The sequence below is a fragment of the Electrophorus electricus genome, chromosome 11 (genome assembly GCF_041902795.1).
Source record: "Electrophorus electricus isolate QZ-2024a chromosome 11, ASM4190279v1, whole genome shotgun sequence".
In the NCBI taxonomy this organism is placed as follows: domain Eukaryota; kingdom Metazoa; phylum Chordata; class Actinopteri; order Gymnotiformes; family Gymnotidae; genus Electrophorus; species Electrophorus electricus.
The window spans coordinates 7,501-25,902 of NC_137507.1; the positions used below are offsets into that span (position 1 = coordinate 7,501).

The window sequence follows — 18,402 nt, forward strand, 5'->3', positions numbered from 1 at the left end:
CAGTAACAGGCATGCTACAGCCCTAGCTACAAAATCCAGCTAATTTGCTGGAGTGAGATGATCTAATCTGGTCAATGATAGTCAAGATAGTTGAAAAAATGGACATCCAGGCAAAAGAAATATCTTATACTGTTAAACCAGCTGATTACACTGTTAGACCAGCAAAGGCTACGTTTTGGTTCAGTTGTGTTGGTTTAGCTACAATTTCCGACAGGGTTAGGTTAAACAGCACTTCCGTTGTGCTGTGAATGGATTTGCAGCGTTTCTGAAGTGGCACCGTGTGCGTTGTGATTGTGATGAATGTGCTTTGTGTATTTGCAGCGCAACGGGTCTTCGCGGCCCCCGTAGTGTGTGTGGAGTGAGTCACGCTCCAACTCTAGTCAAATTAAAATGCAATTGGTCGTGCTGGTCATATCTTGTTCTTGTCTTATCGGAAGTGTGATATTTATAGCTACATGCATACAAAATGTGATTTGAAATGAACAATTCTCGGCATTTAGCCAGAAAACCAGATTTGTTTTATACACTATGGCATAAGTTTGCATGGGATTATAAAATAGTAGCTAGCCAAAAATTGGATTTTTTTTATCGTTTTTAAGGCTGCGTTATGTACAGCCTATCATAAATAAATACGCGCGAATAGGATCGGTCTGGTTCTTTCTGTATCACGTATATCATGATAAAAGCACGGTAACCGAAAAACTTACTTTTCACTTCCAAAAGACTCCGCGCTGGTCTCAGAAGTGCACCTCCTCTCCGTGTCCTCTGCAAACAGCAATTCTGTTTTGTTGTGGTACACTTCTATTGTGTTGGGACTGGATTTGCAGCGTTGCGTGCGTTTTCTGAATTTGCACCGGGTTGTGTTGTCATTTTGATGGATATGCTTTGTGTATTTGCAGCGCGATGGGTCTTCCCGGCCACCGTAGTGTGTGGGACGTGTGACTCACGCTTCAACTTTGCTAAAATGAAAATGTAAATAAAAAATTTGGCTCTGCTGGGCTTTTTGTAGTATTCTTTAGAAAGGCTCGTCTTTCGCCGCGTTTTCGATTAAGCGCGCATACTTAAGCACTAATGCATTTCCGTAGCCATGACTTCTTGCAAATGTAATGTAAGTTCAACGTAAACGCATGCATTATCCTATTTTATATAAAGCAGAATTGATTTGCGGATCGACGTCTACTGTGTTTTCCAGTGTCAGCTCGTGTTCTCCATTGGTTAATGCAGGAACACGGTTAAATGCTTTCATGAATGGTTTACATATACGTGAATGCATAATTTATGTCTGCCATAAGATCCATGACTATTTTAAAGCTACGTTTACCAAACTGGTCCCATTTTTACTATGGACAGAGATGGCATAAAATTCTTTGCTGCCGTGGTGATATCGGAGTAATTTACATTTAAACTATTAAACCTCCACAGTGTTATAGCTTTAAAATATTTGTGTGTGTGTGTGTGTGTGTGTGTGTGTGTGTGTGTGTGTGTGTGTCATCTTATCATCTGCTCTGGACGATTCCATCAATTGAGTTTTTAAATAGCATATTATGATCAGATAAAAGCCAATATAATCAAACAAGCCTACTTGATTGTTATTCAACACACTCCATAGTCAGAACTCATGAAAAAGCAATCTAAGGTCTTTTAATCTTTACACAGGAGCTGTCAATTTTTGCTATTAAAGCCTCTGATGTTAATGATCAGGTTGATGCTTGTATCAAGTCCAGAGCTGGATCAGCTACTGTTCTGTTTAAAAAAAAAAAAAATCATGTTCACATGCATAAAATACTCAAGTCCACATGTTATCCTCTTTGCATTTATCTGTACAATGCATTGCTGCTGATACAGTACTCCAAAGCATTTTACCAAAATTTGTCATTCTACAATAAACAAATTATTTAAAAAATTTTTTTGGGGGGTGGTAAAGTTTCCAATTTGGAATGGTTTATGAGTCAGAACAATTTAGAAGTAATTGTACATGTACTGGAATGCACACATCTCAAAAGATACCCAGCAATAGGGATAGGGTTAACCCCAATACTTCTATCCAGTAGTAGTATTATTTCACCTTTAGATGATCATTTTGTATGACTGAACAATAGAGCTATTTGGCCCAAGAACAACAAAATTTGAGAAACTGTAGAATTGACAGTTGAATAGCACTCACTATTTGATGAAAAACATCTATCATATGGTTAATGTGGAAAACTAATTAAATTTGACTAAATAATGTAATAGACAACAAACCTGATTATTTACAAAGTCAAATTCAGTGCCCCACTGGGACACATCACTAAAATATTTCTGGACACACAAGTGATGCCTGAAGAACTTGGGCTGGCCCTAACTAACCCTAGAACTCAGGCTGGCCCTAACTCTAACCCTAGAACTCACATAGGCCTAACCCCAAGTCCAACCCTAGAACTCAAGCAACTTTTGGTGCCCATCATCAGGGACACTATTTGTCCTTGTTAAAAAAAGTCATTACTATATTACTCCTATTATATTTCTGGATATTATAATCTACCTTTACACATTTAACTAACAACTTGTCTATTTCAAGAACAATTCTTCCACAATCTAGTATTAAACAGAGGAGGATGGGCTGCCTTACCCTAACCCTAAACCATGTACCTATCAGTCTTTGGTACTTCCAGCTCAAACACTCATATGCCCTACAAACAAACATTGTTTCTGAACACTCTTGATTTCTTTGCTACTTATACTACTTATATGAAGTTCTCTCACAATTTGTTATCATAGTTAGTATAACCATTTTTTTTTATCATGATACTAAATCACTGCCTAATGGTGTTCACAGCCATACCACACCTATGTCTGGACAGTTCAATAGCAGTGCAAGATCCATTTAAGGTTGGTCCAGCAGAACTCCAGCTCACATTTTCACTCTTATTGTCATTCAGTATCTGACGTTATATTGAAAATGTGGTCTTAACACACTTTATATGTCCAGTTAGTCCAGGCCAGCGACTGCTTACAAGAGTATCTACTTCACCTACCCTCTCAGCTGGGCAGGCCTAGGGCTGGAATTATTTGCCCAGTTTGAGCCAGTCTCTCCAGGTCTGGAGTTATTTGCCCATTTTGAGCCAGTCTCTCCAGGGTGACTGGATGGGAACAGGGCAGGGGTTGGGTGTGCAGGTGGGTGAGGCCTTCCAAGTCTTGTGAAGGAAAGAGAGGTGTCCGGAGCGCTTCCTCTCAGACTGAGGCTGCTGGTCTGTCTGGTGCTGGCTCCGCAGCTGCTGGTTGATGATGATCTGGATGTCGTCCTTTAGAAAGTAAAAACATGCCAAGGACACTATGAGGATTTTCTTATGGGTACTGTATCAAATCAAGAGCCTTGTACTGCACATGCTGAGAATTGAACAAATGTTTTTCTTTCTTTATTTTGAATGATTTTTGACAGAGCATGATGGCCAGAAAGGGGAGATTGAAGCACACTGTAATCAAAGCATACTGCCTTATTGCTACAGTGGTGAACCAGGCAGGGTCATAACCAAAACAATTATCTACCTGTTGGTCACAATGGAGGGACAGATGAAGTACTTCCACTTACATTTTATCTTTATTAAGTTGGCTTGACAAAGTCAACTTGTTTTCTTATTTCTTCTTATCATTTTTCCACTGCAAAAATTCCAAAGCTATTTCATCTTCAGTTTTATAGTGAGAACCATTAAACTTTCTGGAAACCTTTGTCCTATACCTGAAAGAGTTGCTTGTGCTTTTTAGATTGTTACCATGCTTCCATCACTATTTTTCCATCCAACTATATGACCACTTTTACCCATAGACTTTCATGGGGCAATTTTTTTAACTGCTCCCATTTTGTCAAATTTCAAGATAAATCCACCAAACTTGTTGTGCATGATCAGATGAGTGACAGATAGAAATTACCCATCCACTTTTCACCTTTGCCCATCCCTCAATTTTTCATTTTTTTTCAATTGTCATTTTTCTCTGCCTTCGAGCTCATTTTATTTATATGTCTAATATCACTAAACATCCTTTTAAAATTTTCCTCCACTCATTATTTATTCATCCTTTTTTCACCTCTCCATCATTTGGAGTGCATTGATTTTACAACTCATTCAACTGTAGAGATAGAACAACTAAATTAGCTATACTGATTAATATGTTAGATTTGAATATAGAGAGAGTTGCAGACTGTTGGACCGGAGAGGGAATAAAGTTCCAGAGTCAAGGAGCACATCTGGAAAAGGCACAATCACCATAGCCATGTAGGTCTGAGGAAGGAACATCAAGCAGGTATGAACGAGCAAGGTTTTTTTGGACTTTGTAGTTGAGTAGGAGTATTTTAAATTGAATATGGTATTTTACAGGAAACCAGTGGAGATATTGGAGAATGGGTGTAACGTGATGGTGAGCAAGTATGGGCGAGAAGGCAGGAAGCAGAGTTCTGAATCATTTGAAGTCTGTGAACAGAGGAAGAGCTAAAGTAGAAGAGAGTTGCAATAGTCCAAACGGCTAGAGATGAAGGCATGAATGAGAGTTTTTGCAGTAGACAGAGGGGGATTGCCAAAATTAAGTAATGTTGCACAGATGGAAAAAAGATGTTTTAACTATAGAGTTGATGTGAGTACTGAATGTAAGAATGGAATCAAGGATAACACAGGATTTTTGAATGGGAAGGGGGGGAAAAACAACCATATCATCAATAGAGAGAGAAAGAGAACCTGCTTTACTGGCAATGATTTAGCAACAGGTAGCATGACTTCAGTCTTCTCACTATTTAACATGAGAAAATTGCACTTCTTCCACTTCCTGTAATCTGATGGATAGGTTTCTAGCTGATCAAGAGGTGAATTTTTAATGGCATTAGTACTGAGATAAATCTGGACATCTTCTGCACAGCAGTGGAAGTCAAGGTTAAAGTGACGCAAGATATGTGCTAAAGGATGGGTGTACAAAATGAATTGGGGGGGGGGGGGGGGGGGGCTTAAGAACTGATCCTTGTGGAACCCCTTGAGTGACGGAAGTGGAAGAAGTATAGGCATAGGGAGTAACAAACTGTTTTCCATCAGTTAGATATGATGTGAACCAGTCCAGTCCAGGGCAGAGTAGTTGATGCTCAGCTCACGCAGCCTAGACAGTAAAAGACACTGTCTTACCATGTCAAAAGCAGCAAAAGAATACAGAAAGCACCAGAATCCGAAGACTTGAGGAGATTAGTGATTTTTATTAAGGTGGTTTCAGCCATGTGGTAGGGATGGAATCTGGACTGCAATGGCTCAAAGAGATTGTGGGTTTCCAAATACATTTTAAGATGACTGGCAACAATTCATTCAAGAACCTTGCCAGAAAATGAAGATTAGAGATAGGCCAAAAGTTATCCAAAGCTGAAGGGTCCAAACCAGGCTTTTTGTATAAATGAGTGACCACAGCAATTTTGTAGATAGAGGGAACCTGAGCTGTACATATAATAAGTCTGTTCTAATATCACTAAACAACTTTTTACCCTTCTCCACTCATCCTTTCACATCCCTTCATCCTGTTTTAGGAATCCATAGATTTTATAACTCATTATAGCTGTAAAGATATAACTGAAATTGCTGTACTTCAGAACTACTGGGACCTACTGGGAACTACTATAATGGTTTTCAGTTAACATGGACATAGTTTTTAGGTTGTTACAGCAGATTTTGGCAAACCAACTTAAAATATGCTTACATTAGGAACATTAGTTACAACAGTTGTTTTAAAATCCTGACACACATTTATATTTTGGTCCTGAAGTTAAATACCACTCATCTAACAGGAAATTTCCCATATCAGGTAGGTAATCAACTCTGCCCTCAGACCCTTTCACACCATATTTTTTCCCATTCACGGCTGGTTTAGGTTTAGATTAAGGGTATGGCAGCATGGCGGACCTTTTAGGATTAGGGTGTGTTTGAAGAGTTAGGATTAAAGTTCCCTTGTGGAGCTACGCACCTGCCAGGCCTCCAGTTCCTGTGAGAGCTGCAGCTTACGCTGGACAGCCTCCAGCAGCTGGTTGTTCAGACACATCATGTCATTTTTGGTCTGCACCAGCTCTGCCTCTACCGCTGTTTTTCTGTAATAAGGAGGAATAAAAAAAAATGCTGTCACCGACATGGATGCCTTTGCTTTTCTTTTGTTGCAGGACAACACCATCATTGGGATTATAATGATTTAAATATATCATGGAAAGTGTGCTCTGTTTTATAATAATCTTTTGGAAATTTTACAAAAGAGCACTGCTCATAACTTACTTGTTTAAGATTTCACACATGGATGAAAGGCTCCAATACATACTTTGCAATGGCATCATCTCTGTCCTTGATAGCACGTTGGACAATCTCTTCATCCAGTGTGCTATTGGCTTTTAGACGCAGTTCAGTGTTCTCTTCTATGAGCCGTGTATTCTGACGGAGAGAAAGAGAAGGCAAGAGAGATGAGGAAGAACCATCCCTGTCAGGGCAGTACTGCAACACAGAATGCAGTGAGACATCAAAGGACAAGAGGTTTGCTATAAAAATAGCTAAAATGTCAGAGTGGTCAAACCAGAACATGGCCAGGTTGTAAAGTATAAATCATCCAAACTAAATCAGCCATAAACTGGCATGTTTTAATGGTATAATTGTATTTGTTTACAAAGAGATTTACATGACATAGATAAAATATTAAATGTATAAAACATACTAAAGAAGAAAATAGAAGAAAAATGAATTAGAAAGGGCATAAAAAGATTTACAGTTAAATAGAAAGAAATTTAAACATAAGAAGACCTAACTGTTGTTAAATCTACATATAAACATCAATATGTAATCTTTCACACAAGTACATGGGTCTGTCTACAGGCTGTGTAGGTAAAATAACCTCTTTACACTTGCACGAACCCAGTCCATTTTCAAATGTAACAGGAGCCAATCTGTGTCTCAAAATTGCTCTGGCCTTTTATTCTTGGACTTTTCTAACAAAGGGACATAGGCTGAGTTGGCCGCCAGTAGCTGTCAGCTGTAACATCCCAACTCCCCCAGCCATCATCCTTAATGCCCCAAACCGCAGAGCCACCAGCCCTGATGCCCCAACCCCCCCAGCCATCTTTACCTGATCCCACAGCTCCTGCATCTGTGCCATGTTGTCATGGGGCCCACTCCCTCCCCCCACAGTGGGCTGCTTTAGGTCCTGAAGACACAGTGAAACACAGATTTGGCACATTTTTGCTGTAAGATGCCCCTTTGTTTGCAGCCTAATGTGTACAGTCTTGGGATCAAGTAACAGATATGAATGACTTTTTGTTGTCAGTCACTCTCTCCCGCACTTCCGTGTAAGCTAGTTTCATCTGACACTCCCAAACCAAGCTCTCAGGAAAAGTTAGGCAAGATGATAGCAACTTAGTGAGCAGACACAAAGCCCACGTTTCATATATACTGAACTGACCAAATGACCAGGCATTAGAGACCTCCCAGCATAAAATTGCACAAAAGTAATATACAGTAATGGTGGGCTCAGAATTGATTGTTTCATGACATAGCATGCAGCATACAAAACAACAAAAATAATACAGATCCTCTACCCAGTACAAAAGGAATTCTAAAAACACATACTTGTTTAAGTAGATTCTCACCTCAATAAAGGCATCACAACTATGCAACAAAGAAAATGCAATTTAAAGATTTTTCTACACATTAATGCAAATAGATAACGTCTGAATTCTACCAAATCCATGTTTGGGTCCATCTGCACTACGAGGTGATGGCACAGTTTAGACGAAGAATCAAATTTCAGACACTGAAAAGGGCAACTTGAAAAGAGGGTCAGCCATTGTTCAGGGTATTGTTTGCATGCCTGTGTGTGTGTGCGCGCGCACATGCATGCTTGTGAGTGCGTCTGTCTGTCCGGCCATAGCGCTCACCTTTATTGTCTGATTGTACATTATCCTTTCTGCTACATTCCTCAGATGTCCCAGCATGACTTGCAGGCTGTTTTCTTGGTTTTGGGGAGCATCTGCGCCATGGGAAACAGGAAGCAGCATGTCCAGGATGGAGCTCACTTCCTGTCTAACCTAAAAACAAGTTTAGATAACAAGTGTCTCCAGTCTTTGTCACCAGATTTACAAATAAATAAACAAAACTCTTCAAAACACTACTCCCTAATGCTCCATAAATTTTCCCTAATGCTAATGGTTCCCTAATGATCTTTTAAGTATTCGATATCACTTCATTAGCCAGCTGTTTAAGGTTAAGCACCTTGTACCAAGGGGATAGTGAGTACTCATAAACTCATCATCTACATCAGTATACCGACATGACATTACCCAGGATTATTTACTGCTTCTCAACAATCACATGACAGCTGCTAGCCTGGGAATGTGTAATATAACACATGATTCCTCTGATATGAAGCTTGCTACTGTGTCTATTTACTGCTTTTTAACAATATAGTTCAATTATAAGATAGGAGTTTATGAATATGTAATTCCGCAATCAGTGCAATGTCCATGTATTGCTCATTAGCAGAGCCAGAACCTTGTTGACATTGTTGCATGATAGGTTCAGGAAACATTGAGCATGGCAACACACAAACACTCCCAAGGAAGGCCTGAGGTGCTTAACATGTCATCATGAAAGTCGCTAATGACTCAGTCTTAATTTTCCCGTTACAGTCAGAGAACTTCCTCCTTCAGTGAAGCATTCACCAAAAGCCTTGGAACTAGAAGCCTTAGAAAAAGATCTCAGCTATAATAACAAATTCACATGCTATATAAACATGCTTACTGGCACACAAAAGTTCAGAATCAATTTTGCAAAGTAAACATCACTATATAAAAAGACTTAATTAAACTCACTGTGGAGGTATTTATACATCCCCAAAAGGTGCAACTGGTTTTTCTTTTTTTGTGGTTACGGTTATTTTAAACATGCTGAAGCAGTTTGGCATGGCTCATGTATGACACCTCCTATTACAGAAATAGCTACTCACCCAATTACTGTCCACAAATGAGAGCAGACACAATGTGTCACAGTCATTTTTAATGATAGTCAGAGGCTTTGGGTTTCACAGTACAATTATACCAAGAGCTCTGCCCACATGGGCAAAACTTGGCCTTGGGCAGCAGATTTTACACTAGACCTTGTTTGCAAAATTACCTTCAACTTAAAGATTAGTCTTAACTGACGTGGACAGAAACTAGACCAAACAAATTCAACAGTGACATGTCAAAGCTTGGTTCTGTGTCTGTGCTTCCTGACAATGCCTGCATACTGACAGAGGTGGCACCTCTTTGTAGTCCAAATGGTATGTTCTACTTAGGGGCGGGGTTAGGGTTATGACCAGAACACTCAATTTGGGGCAGGGCTAGGGTTATGTTTATGTTCAGGTTTTATGGTTGGGGTTATGTTTATGTCTGGGCCTTTGCTTTATTCTGGTGGCTCACCTGCTCTTTGTCCTGACTCCAGCCCATAATGTCCAAGCTGCGCTGCATCTCAGAGAGCAAAGAAGTGTCTCCGTGCCCACTACGCTGGAGCAATGTCATCTCCTGCAGTTCCTCCATCTGGAATTGGAGGTCCTTGACCTTGCTCCTTGCCACTGCCACCTCACCCTGTGACTCCACTAGCTACACATGCACAAAATACATAAATGGAGAAGTGAAAATAAAGTTTCCAAAATGTAGGGCAATTTTGTGCTCCTGTTCGTCAGGACTTCAATGTTCAAACACCTGAATAAGGAAAATGCTGAAGAAGAAGTTAATTTCCTACAGTAAAGTTATATATGGGCACAGAACCAGTCTATTTATTGTCTGCCCCCTCCCCCGCCCTGCCCCAGGATCATTATAAGTCTCTTAAGGGCAGAGAATTCTTGATGCACCAGATTCCAGACAACCAAAGAAACTGACAACACTAGACCTGCAAGAATCCTGCACTCCTAGTCCTAGAGAACCATGCAAGGGAAAATGACTCTGGGCCATTCATTAAATACCAAAAGAATAAAAGCTACTGAATCACTTCACACAGAAACATGGAGTAAGAGAGCACATGTGTGGACCATACCTGCTGGGTCTGTGTATGACATTGCTGCTCCTGCAGGGAGAAGCGTGTGTGTAGCAAAGACACACTGTCTCTCAGAGCTGCATTCTCTTCACACACTGCTGCCAAGCGCTGTGCCAGATCTCGCTCTCGTTGCGTTAGTCGTGCAACCTGAACACACATGCATGCACGAACATACTTCAAAAACAATTTGCATTGAAGCCCCTGATGTTTTGAATCTAACTGTGCTAACTGATCATGAGCTATGCAAACAGCCCTCATGATCAACTCAGCTCAGAATAGTTTTAGGAACCTTTACAACTTTAGGACTATTGCCGACACAGTAAGGATATAAATTTAATCACAATCACAATCATGTTAGAAAGGAGACCAGAGCAAGAGTCTAGATTTTTACAGATGTTTCGGCAATATACTGGGGATATTAGATTAGGTTTGTATCTATGCCATTTATGATGGTGTCTACATGGCCACCATGTTCTGTGTACTATCTTCTATCTTACCTGATCTTTAAGTGCACTGAGCAGCTCCTCATCCTGTGGTCTGGAATGACCCCTGTCCCTCAGCTCCTGCTGTAGGTGCTGGAGATCTGCAGTGAGTGCTCGCTCCACCTCCATAGCCTATACACACAGACACACACACACACACACACACACACACACACACACACACACACACACACACACACACACACACACACACACACACACACACACACACACACACAGGCATGTAAATGCATGCACAAACACAAACACATGGATTAGGTGCTCATAATCATGTGTGTTCAGGAGTAGTCTTCAGGATTCAGGGCTACTCCTGGTTTTTAGCATGCAGGTACTGAGTGGGTATGGAAATCTCCAGCACAACATTCTGAACTGAACATTTAAGAATATGGCTAGTGATTCACAAGTAGCATACATGCATTTTTAACACTATTTTAGCAGTAGCCTGTAAAATCATGTCCAATCACTTCACAAAAAAGTCCTCTGCTCTGTATGCTCACTAATATTAGATGAGTTGCCTCATACAAGAAAACTATTTGCAATATTGGAAACATGTTTTCTACCAGAATGAATGCACCTCTTTGACCCATCAATGAAAGCGAGTTATGTGTACCTGGCCACCCTAAAACAAAGTGTCTGTCTGGATGATTCACTGCAGTGGGATTGACTGAGCTGTTCTCAGGCTCTCCTGTGAGAACCCATCATCCAGAAACACTGGAGGATCCAAGCCTGGCCCAGTAGATGGGCATGTCACCTCATTCCTGGCAGTGACATCACACTGCATCACTTCTGTGGAGGGAAGTGCTGTCATGGAGCTGGAGGAGGGGGGTGGGGGCAGAGGTGAGGTACACTTAGCTAAATCTGCTAACATGGTTGGCCATGTGATTTTCAAGAGTATCTGAAATCAGCTTATGAACACTGGAAAAACTGAAGTATATGAATACTGAAGTACTTGAATATATGAAGGCCTTTGAGGCATTCAGAAGGAAAATAAGCCAGCTACAGAAGTCTACAGAAGTTTCAAACAGGGTTCTACTTTTATTTTGAATGTATGCTTACATTCCAGCTTGGTTGTACTAATATAAGGATATCTGGATAAGGTTTCCATGGAGACATCAAAGAAATTCTGTATGTCGCTCTGGACAAAAGTGACTGCTAACTGTAGTAAACTCAATGTAAAAGAACCCATAGCAATAGACAAGCAATGTTCTTAAACATCTTTGCTGGTGAACACTGCCACATGCCAGGGTTGGCACTGAACATTAGTACTAGAAAATGAAAACAGTGTGAAACCCTACTGGTGGAACCTGCATCGCAGACATGCTTCAAAAATCCACAGCTAGGTACAAGATGATCGCGGAGTAGTTCACACACCAAAGCTTTTATGCCAAAGCTACATTTTCACACAAGAATACTGACAGTTCACAACACAAAAACAGAACTGTGTCAGGTCTTTCTCTGACTATGATGCACTGAAAAAAAATCAGTGGTTTCTTCATACATTTATTTCCTTTCCACCTCAGTAACAGCACAATTGTGAATTAACACAATCTCCAGAACCTCAAGGTTGATTTCCAGTTTAAGGTCCCCTAATGATGTTTTTGTCCCATAAGCAATACCAGGAAATGGTAAACCTCTTTGAAGGTTATTTTAAGTGTGTGGAGGAAACATAGACTAATATAAATTGGTCACTTCAAATGTGCTGCCCTTTCCCCACACTATAAAACCATTGGGTTAAATATTTCTCACCGCTTTGTGCACATGTGAAATTTAGCAGTTGTAAGAGAGACGGTTATTCTTTGACATTAATCTAGCAAACATTATTAAACCTGTCACTTTTACACTATCACACTTTGAAAGACCAAGGTTCATTAAATGCAGGACTATAGAAAACAAAGATTTCTAGCAAAAAACCTCCCCTCCCCCCCCACCACCACCACACACACCACTTTGCTGTAACATACTTCCAAAGAATTCCCTTTAAATCAACACTGTGGACATGCTGTTAAATGCACATGTTAACACAAGCTGATAACAATAACATAATTCATGTCCATTTCTTTGCATCTTAGCCAGTGGCCTGAGTGTACTGAAATTAATCTCTGGGCTGATGGATGGGTTAGGAACCTACTGTAAGCAGTGGGCAGTGGGTACTGGTACAGCCCAGCACTGCTTTTCTGGCATGCCTGTTACTTTTGGGAGTTTCTCCTAATATCTCCCACTCTCTCTGCCCTGCTTTGGCCACAGCACGAAAGCTTAAGAGAGGTTGCGCACATGCACGTTAATGCATGCTTGCTTACACACACACACACACACACACACACACACACACACACACACACACACACACACACACACACACACACACACACACACACACTCACTCACTCACTCACTCACTCACTCACTCACCATTCCAGGCGCTGGGTGCTTAGAAGCAAAGGAGCTGTCGTTCAGTTTGTCGGGCAGGGACACATCAGTGACCCAGCCATGTAGTTCCACTACCTCCAAACCCTCCGTCACACGGCTCTCTAACTTTGCCTTTATACCACTCAAAAACAGAGAGTCATCCATGGTGCAAGCCACAACAAAATGATCCCCCACCCCCTTTCCCAACACACACACTTCCTGCTCCTTGTGAGCGTAGATCGGCCAAACGTCATTGTAAACATGTGCTTTTAAAAAAAAAAATTGGAACTTTGATTTCTCGGAAAAGCCTGTTGCAGGGGCCAGCTGTCTAGCACTGGGGGAAGTGAGAGGGTGTGGCCCCTCCCCATGGAGAAGGTGGAGTTAGATATTACACCAGCCAAAGAGCAAAGCGGAAAGCGAGGCCTTGGCATCCGCAGCATTTATTTCTCCAAAGCCTTACAGATTGTTCATAATAAAACAGATAAGACGTTATCACCAGCAGCTCTGCATTAATGACGACTGCGCAAGAGCTGACCTTACAGGGCCTGTACTCAGGAGATAAGATTAGAGGCAAGGAGAAAGCCATGAGCTCAATGGCAGCTTTCACTGCCTGAAAGTCAGAAATGAGTAGGATAGCCATATTAGCTTAAACAGAAAACATACGCTCCTTTACAACAAAATGACAGAGGGATAACTGGACTCCAGCAACCTGCAGAATAGAACAGTAAGGTCATTCAGCAAGAGCAGATCTGAACAGGTCCTCTCAGCCAGAAGCTGCTGCTGTACTGCATTGATTCATCAAATCCAGCTCCACCTACTCTGTGTTCATCCCCACCTACTCTGTACTTAGCTGTTGTTTTCCTGTCCTGGTCACAGACTCCGTGAGCTCAGTGAACACACACTGGCTCAGGAAGGAAGGAAGAGGAGTAATACTAACTATTCTGGCAGACAATCCTGCTTTTTAAAAATACAGTGAATCTTTAGCAACATGATGACTAAATGAACTGTGAGAAGCAGATTCAGAGTTAGTACTCTGATTCCAAGATGCCTGATTCACATGTTCTCTGGATTGCTTTCTGTAATAAAAGTACTGATCTAGGATCAGTTTTTGAGGTTACAATCACCATTACCAGGGGATTAATCAGTCCCAGTCTCTTAAAAAGTGAGTAGAACCAGAGGTCCTGGCCAGTGTTTAAACTCTGCAAGTCTTATTACTTGGGATATGTGATCACTGAATAACAAAGGTGTGTCACAATGAGTCAGTGAAGGAACAAACATAATGGCGCCATAAAAATAGCTGCACACTACAACTGGAAAGACTCTTATTTTGTTCATTATTGTATTTCTATGACTGTAGTCTGGAGTTAAATAATTAAAACTTGTGGATGGACATGGAACATTCCTTTGCAGTCATTTAATATTTACATAACTATCTGCACAGTGCATCAACACTTTCACAGTTCCAAAACTAATCAATTTGTAATTTCACTACTAAAATCTGGATTTCTAAAAAAACAAAAAAACAACAAAAAAACAAACAAAGAAAGAGCCATATCCTTTCAGGTCAAAACTAAGGGAGAGCGAGAAAGAGAATATGAGAGTGAACAAAATGGTCTGCTGAGAGCCAGGTAAGCCCTCACCGTGTTCAACTGTTGCCGGAGGTGCTGACTCAGCTTGCTATGCTGTCGTTCACTGCGGTTCTTCTCCCGCTCTGCCTCGGTCAGGGCCTTCGTCAGGACCTTCACCTGGGTGCTCAGCTCCCGCACGTCCCGCTCCAGCTCACCCTCCTGGCTCTCCCACTGCACCTGACAACCCTGCAGCTTCAGCTGGAGAATGTGTCTGTCCTGCTCAAGAACCTGCACAAAAGTACACACACTTAAGAGAGGCACCCCCCCCTCTCCTTAACAGAGGCAGACACACCCCCTCTCCTTAACAGAGGCAGACACACCCCCTCTCCTTAACAGAGGCAGACACCCCCCTCTCCTTAACAGAGGCAGACACACCCCCCCTCCTTAACAGAGGCAGACACACCCCCTCTCCTTAACAGAGGCAGACACACCCCCTCTCCTTAACAGAGGCAGACACACCCCCTCTCCTTAACAGAGGCAGACACACCCCCTCTCCTTAACAGAGGCAGACACCCCCCCACCCCACCCCCGCTTAACAGAGGCAGACTGACATTTAGTTATGTAGTTAATGCATAGCTACCATTTCAGTCCCATTTTCTACTAATTGAGACACCATATCCAACTTAAAGCAAAGATGTTGTCTTTAGTATGGCAGAACAGTGTAAAGAGAATGAAAGCTACACCTTCTGAAATGTGAATGATGCCTGCATGATACAGACTTGCTAAAGAGCAGAATGGAATGGAAACCTTCTGACTGACATGCTACCACATATTTAAAAATAACTTTAAAATTGTGTTTCTGAGCATTCCTTGCCTACAAAGACCAATACTGAAATTCATACCATCAGTGCATCTCCAGTTGTATGTACCAAATAGGGCCTTCATTGAATGCAGAGAGATAATACTTATGTTAAATAAAATGAAAGGATATAATAAGATAAGTATAAAAGATAGACAACAGACTCTAGTCTAGCAAAGGACATTCTTCTGTAAAAGGAGGTTTATTTACATGACGCTTTTATCCAAAGCGATTTACAATTATGACTGAGTACAACTTAAGCAACTGAGTTAAGGGCCTTGCTCAGAGGCCCAACAGTGGCAACTTGGCAGTGGTTGAACCAGCAACCTTCTGATTACAAGTCACATACCTTAACCACTGCCCAACATACCTCTTTACTTTGGATATCAGAAAAACTTTCTAAGCAAACCCAAGAGAAGAATATGAAAGCATTACAATGCGACAATCACATCAGATAAAAATAGGCAACTTATCTAAGCAAATATGAAGATGTAATTTTATGGATTGATATAGATATATACTGATGGGCAATGGAGCGACGGATTGTTTCGGGTTTGTTGTAAAAATACAGGGCTGAGCAAATCTGCACAACGACCACGCTAACATTTTATTGTTGTCAAATTACAAACGAGCTGCATAAATAGTGAACACGTTGCAATGGGAAAGTGAATGCAGTAGTTCTTTTTTTTTTTGTCGTGAGATATTCAAGGAGATAATAAGAGATAATCTGATATCAGATGTGAGGTACGACGCGGAATTCTGCAGTGAGCAGTTTCCTTGCATACAGTGATGCAGCTGTACTTCCCCTGCTACTAAGGGTTCATCGTCCCGTGCATCAGTCCCAAGACTGTTTTTAAAAGGTAAAAGACAAACAGCGAAACAATGACCAACACTCGCATCACCCACGATGAGACCAAACTAACTTTATCCCTGTTGTAAAATTACACGAAGGATTTACTATTTGTAGCAGTGACAAGTGGAAAAGTCCGCATCGAAGGATGACAGGATTTTCCACCTGTGCTATATGTTCGCACATCGCATGACTTTACCTCAATCTTGTCAGCGTACTGCTCGTGGAGTTTACTTCTCTCTTCTTTCAGCTGGCGATTTTCCAAAAGAAGAGCGTTTCCAAGCTGAGCAGCAAGAATAAGTTCTTCTTCGTTTTGTCTAATTGCAGCAATAAGTTCATTACCATCTTGGTAGGCAGGCAGTTCTTCCGAGTCGAATTCATACGAGTAGTAATCCTCCTGCAATTCCATTTCGCGAGATTTAAAATAAAGTTCATCTACTCGACTCATTGCTGTCCAAATAAGCGAGGCTTACTTGTTTGAGGACTCGTAATTATTAAGATATACAATTCTTTTGTTCCTCTTTAATTCTGGAGCTTCTGTCTAGCACTAGACCACATATCCCTGTGATAACCGAGGGAGAAGGAAGGCAAGTCCTTATCACATCTATCATGGAAAAAATGGCACGCGCCTGTCACCTGCAGGTGATACCGCGTGCCGCGTTTCAACTACGCATTTTCATCGAAACACAAGAAGCTCGCGAATAAATTAGCTGAATTAATACATTTGTTTACTTTCTCAGTTATTTGTACTAAATAGTGTAGCAACACCATCAACCTACTACAGTAGCCTGTCTACGGCAGCCTTCTTCACACCGGCGTTAGTCATTTAATAGGCCTAACTGTCTTGTGGATGAAAAAAAAACTTTTCCCCTAGTTATCAGCCTAACCGAAAGGGAGCCTTAAATCCATAGTTTAAATGTTAGTAAGTCTCTATGTTTTTCATTTCAACTGTATCATGTCCTGTCCCCCTTTAAAGTAACAATGACAGTTTCACTAAGTACCCTGCACTGGTTTTCTCCGGAGACCGGTTCAGCGCTTAAAGGAAGACGTGTATAAATCTGTGGCCACGTTCAGCAGGTCAGGGGTCATACCAGGGGTCAGGCCACAAGAGCTGTGTGTCACCCTTCCCCCACGCGTCTGTACATATGGCGCTGGGCGGCAGGAACACCAAGCGTGAAAGCTGGTACATGAAAAGCTAACCACTCGTTGTTGGATGGTTTACCATTTTGAAATGAAAGAACGACGCTACCCAGAGAGCGTGCTTCAATCGTTCTGTGAGATACCGCTTTCAGAAGCGGGCTTGGTTGGTTTTAATGCTCAAATGTGACAATGGCTTCTAAAGGAACCGCTTAAAACGCCAGATTGCGGTCAGTGCCCTCCTCTGATATGCCAAGCTACCGATACTGATACTGTACACAAAACCTGATTAATAAAGCGCTTATATCTGATGATTAGCGAGTATGCTTTGGATATACATTACAATTAAAATTTAATAGTTAGTGTTGTGTCTGAAATAAGTACATCATTTTTATGTTTTATCATTTTGATTTTAGCAAAATTCCACAATCATAAATGTAAATTTAGTAATGACAAGCCAATGTTAACGTCTTTATACAGGAGATGAAACTGTATGTTTGGACTATTCTGTTCTCAAGCAATAGGAAAGCTATGAAGACTGCTGATATTTGTAACTCACTAGAGGTCTTTGTATAACTTAACCCCCAATTAAGGTTATTAAAATTAATGGGGGGGGGGGGGGCATTGAATGCTTAATTTTGGGCACTCATTTTATCTGTCACTCCTGTCAAATGTCAAAAAGAAACTTGGAAGTGGTATTAAAAAAAATCTCTCCAGTAATGTATATTGAATATATACTGCCTGGGCAAAAAAAAAAAAGGTCACACACTCTAATATTTAATTGGACCACCTTTAGCTTTGATTATGGCATGCATTCGCTGTGGCATCGTTTCCACAAGATTCTGCAATGTCACAACATTTATTTTTGTCCAGAGTTGCATTCATTTTTCCCCAAGATCTTGTATTGATGATGGGAGATTTGGACCACTGTGCAAAGTCTTCTTCAGCACATCCCAAAGATTCTCAATGGGGTTCAGTTCTGGACTCTGTGGTGGCCAATCCATGTGTGAAAATTATGTCTCATGCTCCCTGA

General features: G+C 41.1%; 1 protein-coding gene across 5 annotated transcripts; it reads right to left on the reverse strand.

Annotated features, from left to right (window-relative positions):
- Positions 1 to 1,616: 1,616 nt before the first annotated feature.
- si:ch211-235m3.5 (BICD family-like cargo adapter 1) lies at positions 1,617 to 16,818 on the reverse strand. 5 transcript variants are annotated; one of them, XR_003409550.3, is made up of 11 exons: positions 16,432 to 16,801; positions 14,596 to 14,811; positions 10,544 to 10,660; positions 10,047 to 10,193; positions 9,434 to 9,613; positions 7,913 to 8,062; positions 7,105 to 7,182; positions 6,310 to 6,419; positions 5,968 to 6,088; positions 3,018 to 3,284; positions 1,617 to 1,743 (listed from the first exon to the last, which is right to left on the reverse strand). XR_003409550.3 is itself a non-coding variant. In XM_026996361.3 (10 exons), the coding sequence occupies exons 1-10, from the start codon at positions 16,678 to 16,680 to the stop codon at positions 3,087 to 3,089; spliced, it is 1,566 nt and encodes a 521-aa protein (XP_026852162.2). In that variant the 5' UTR covers positions 16,681 to 16,801; the 3' UTR covers positions 1,800 to 3,086. The 5 variants fall into 5 exon arrangements, 1 of the variants encoding a protein (XP_026852162.2); XR_014126112.1 differs by lacking the exon at positions 7,105 to 7,182 and having other exon boundaries at positions 16,432 to 16,802; XR_014126114.1 differs by lacking the exons at positions 14,596 to 14,811; positions 16,432 to 16,801 and adding an exon at positions 12,959 to 13,186.
- Between the last annotated feature and the right edge of the window lie 1,584 nt (positions 16,819 to 18,402).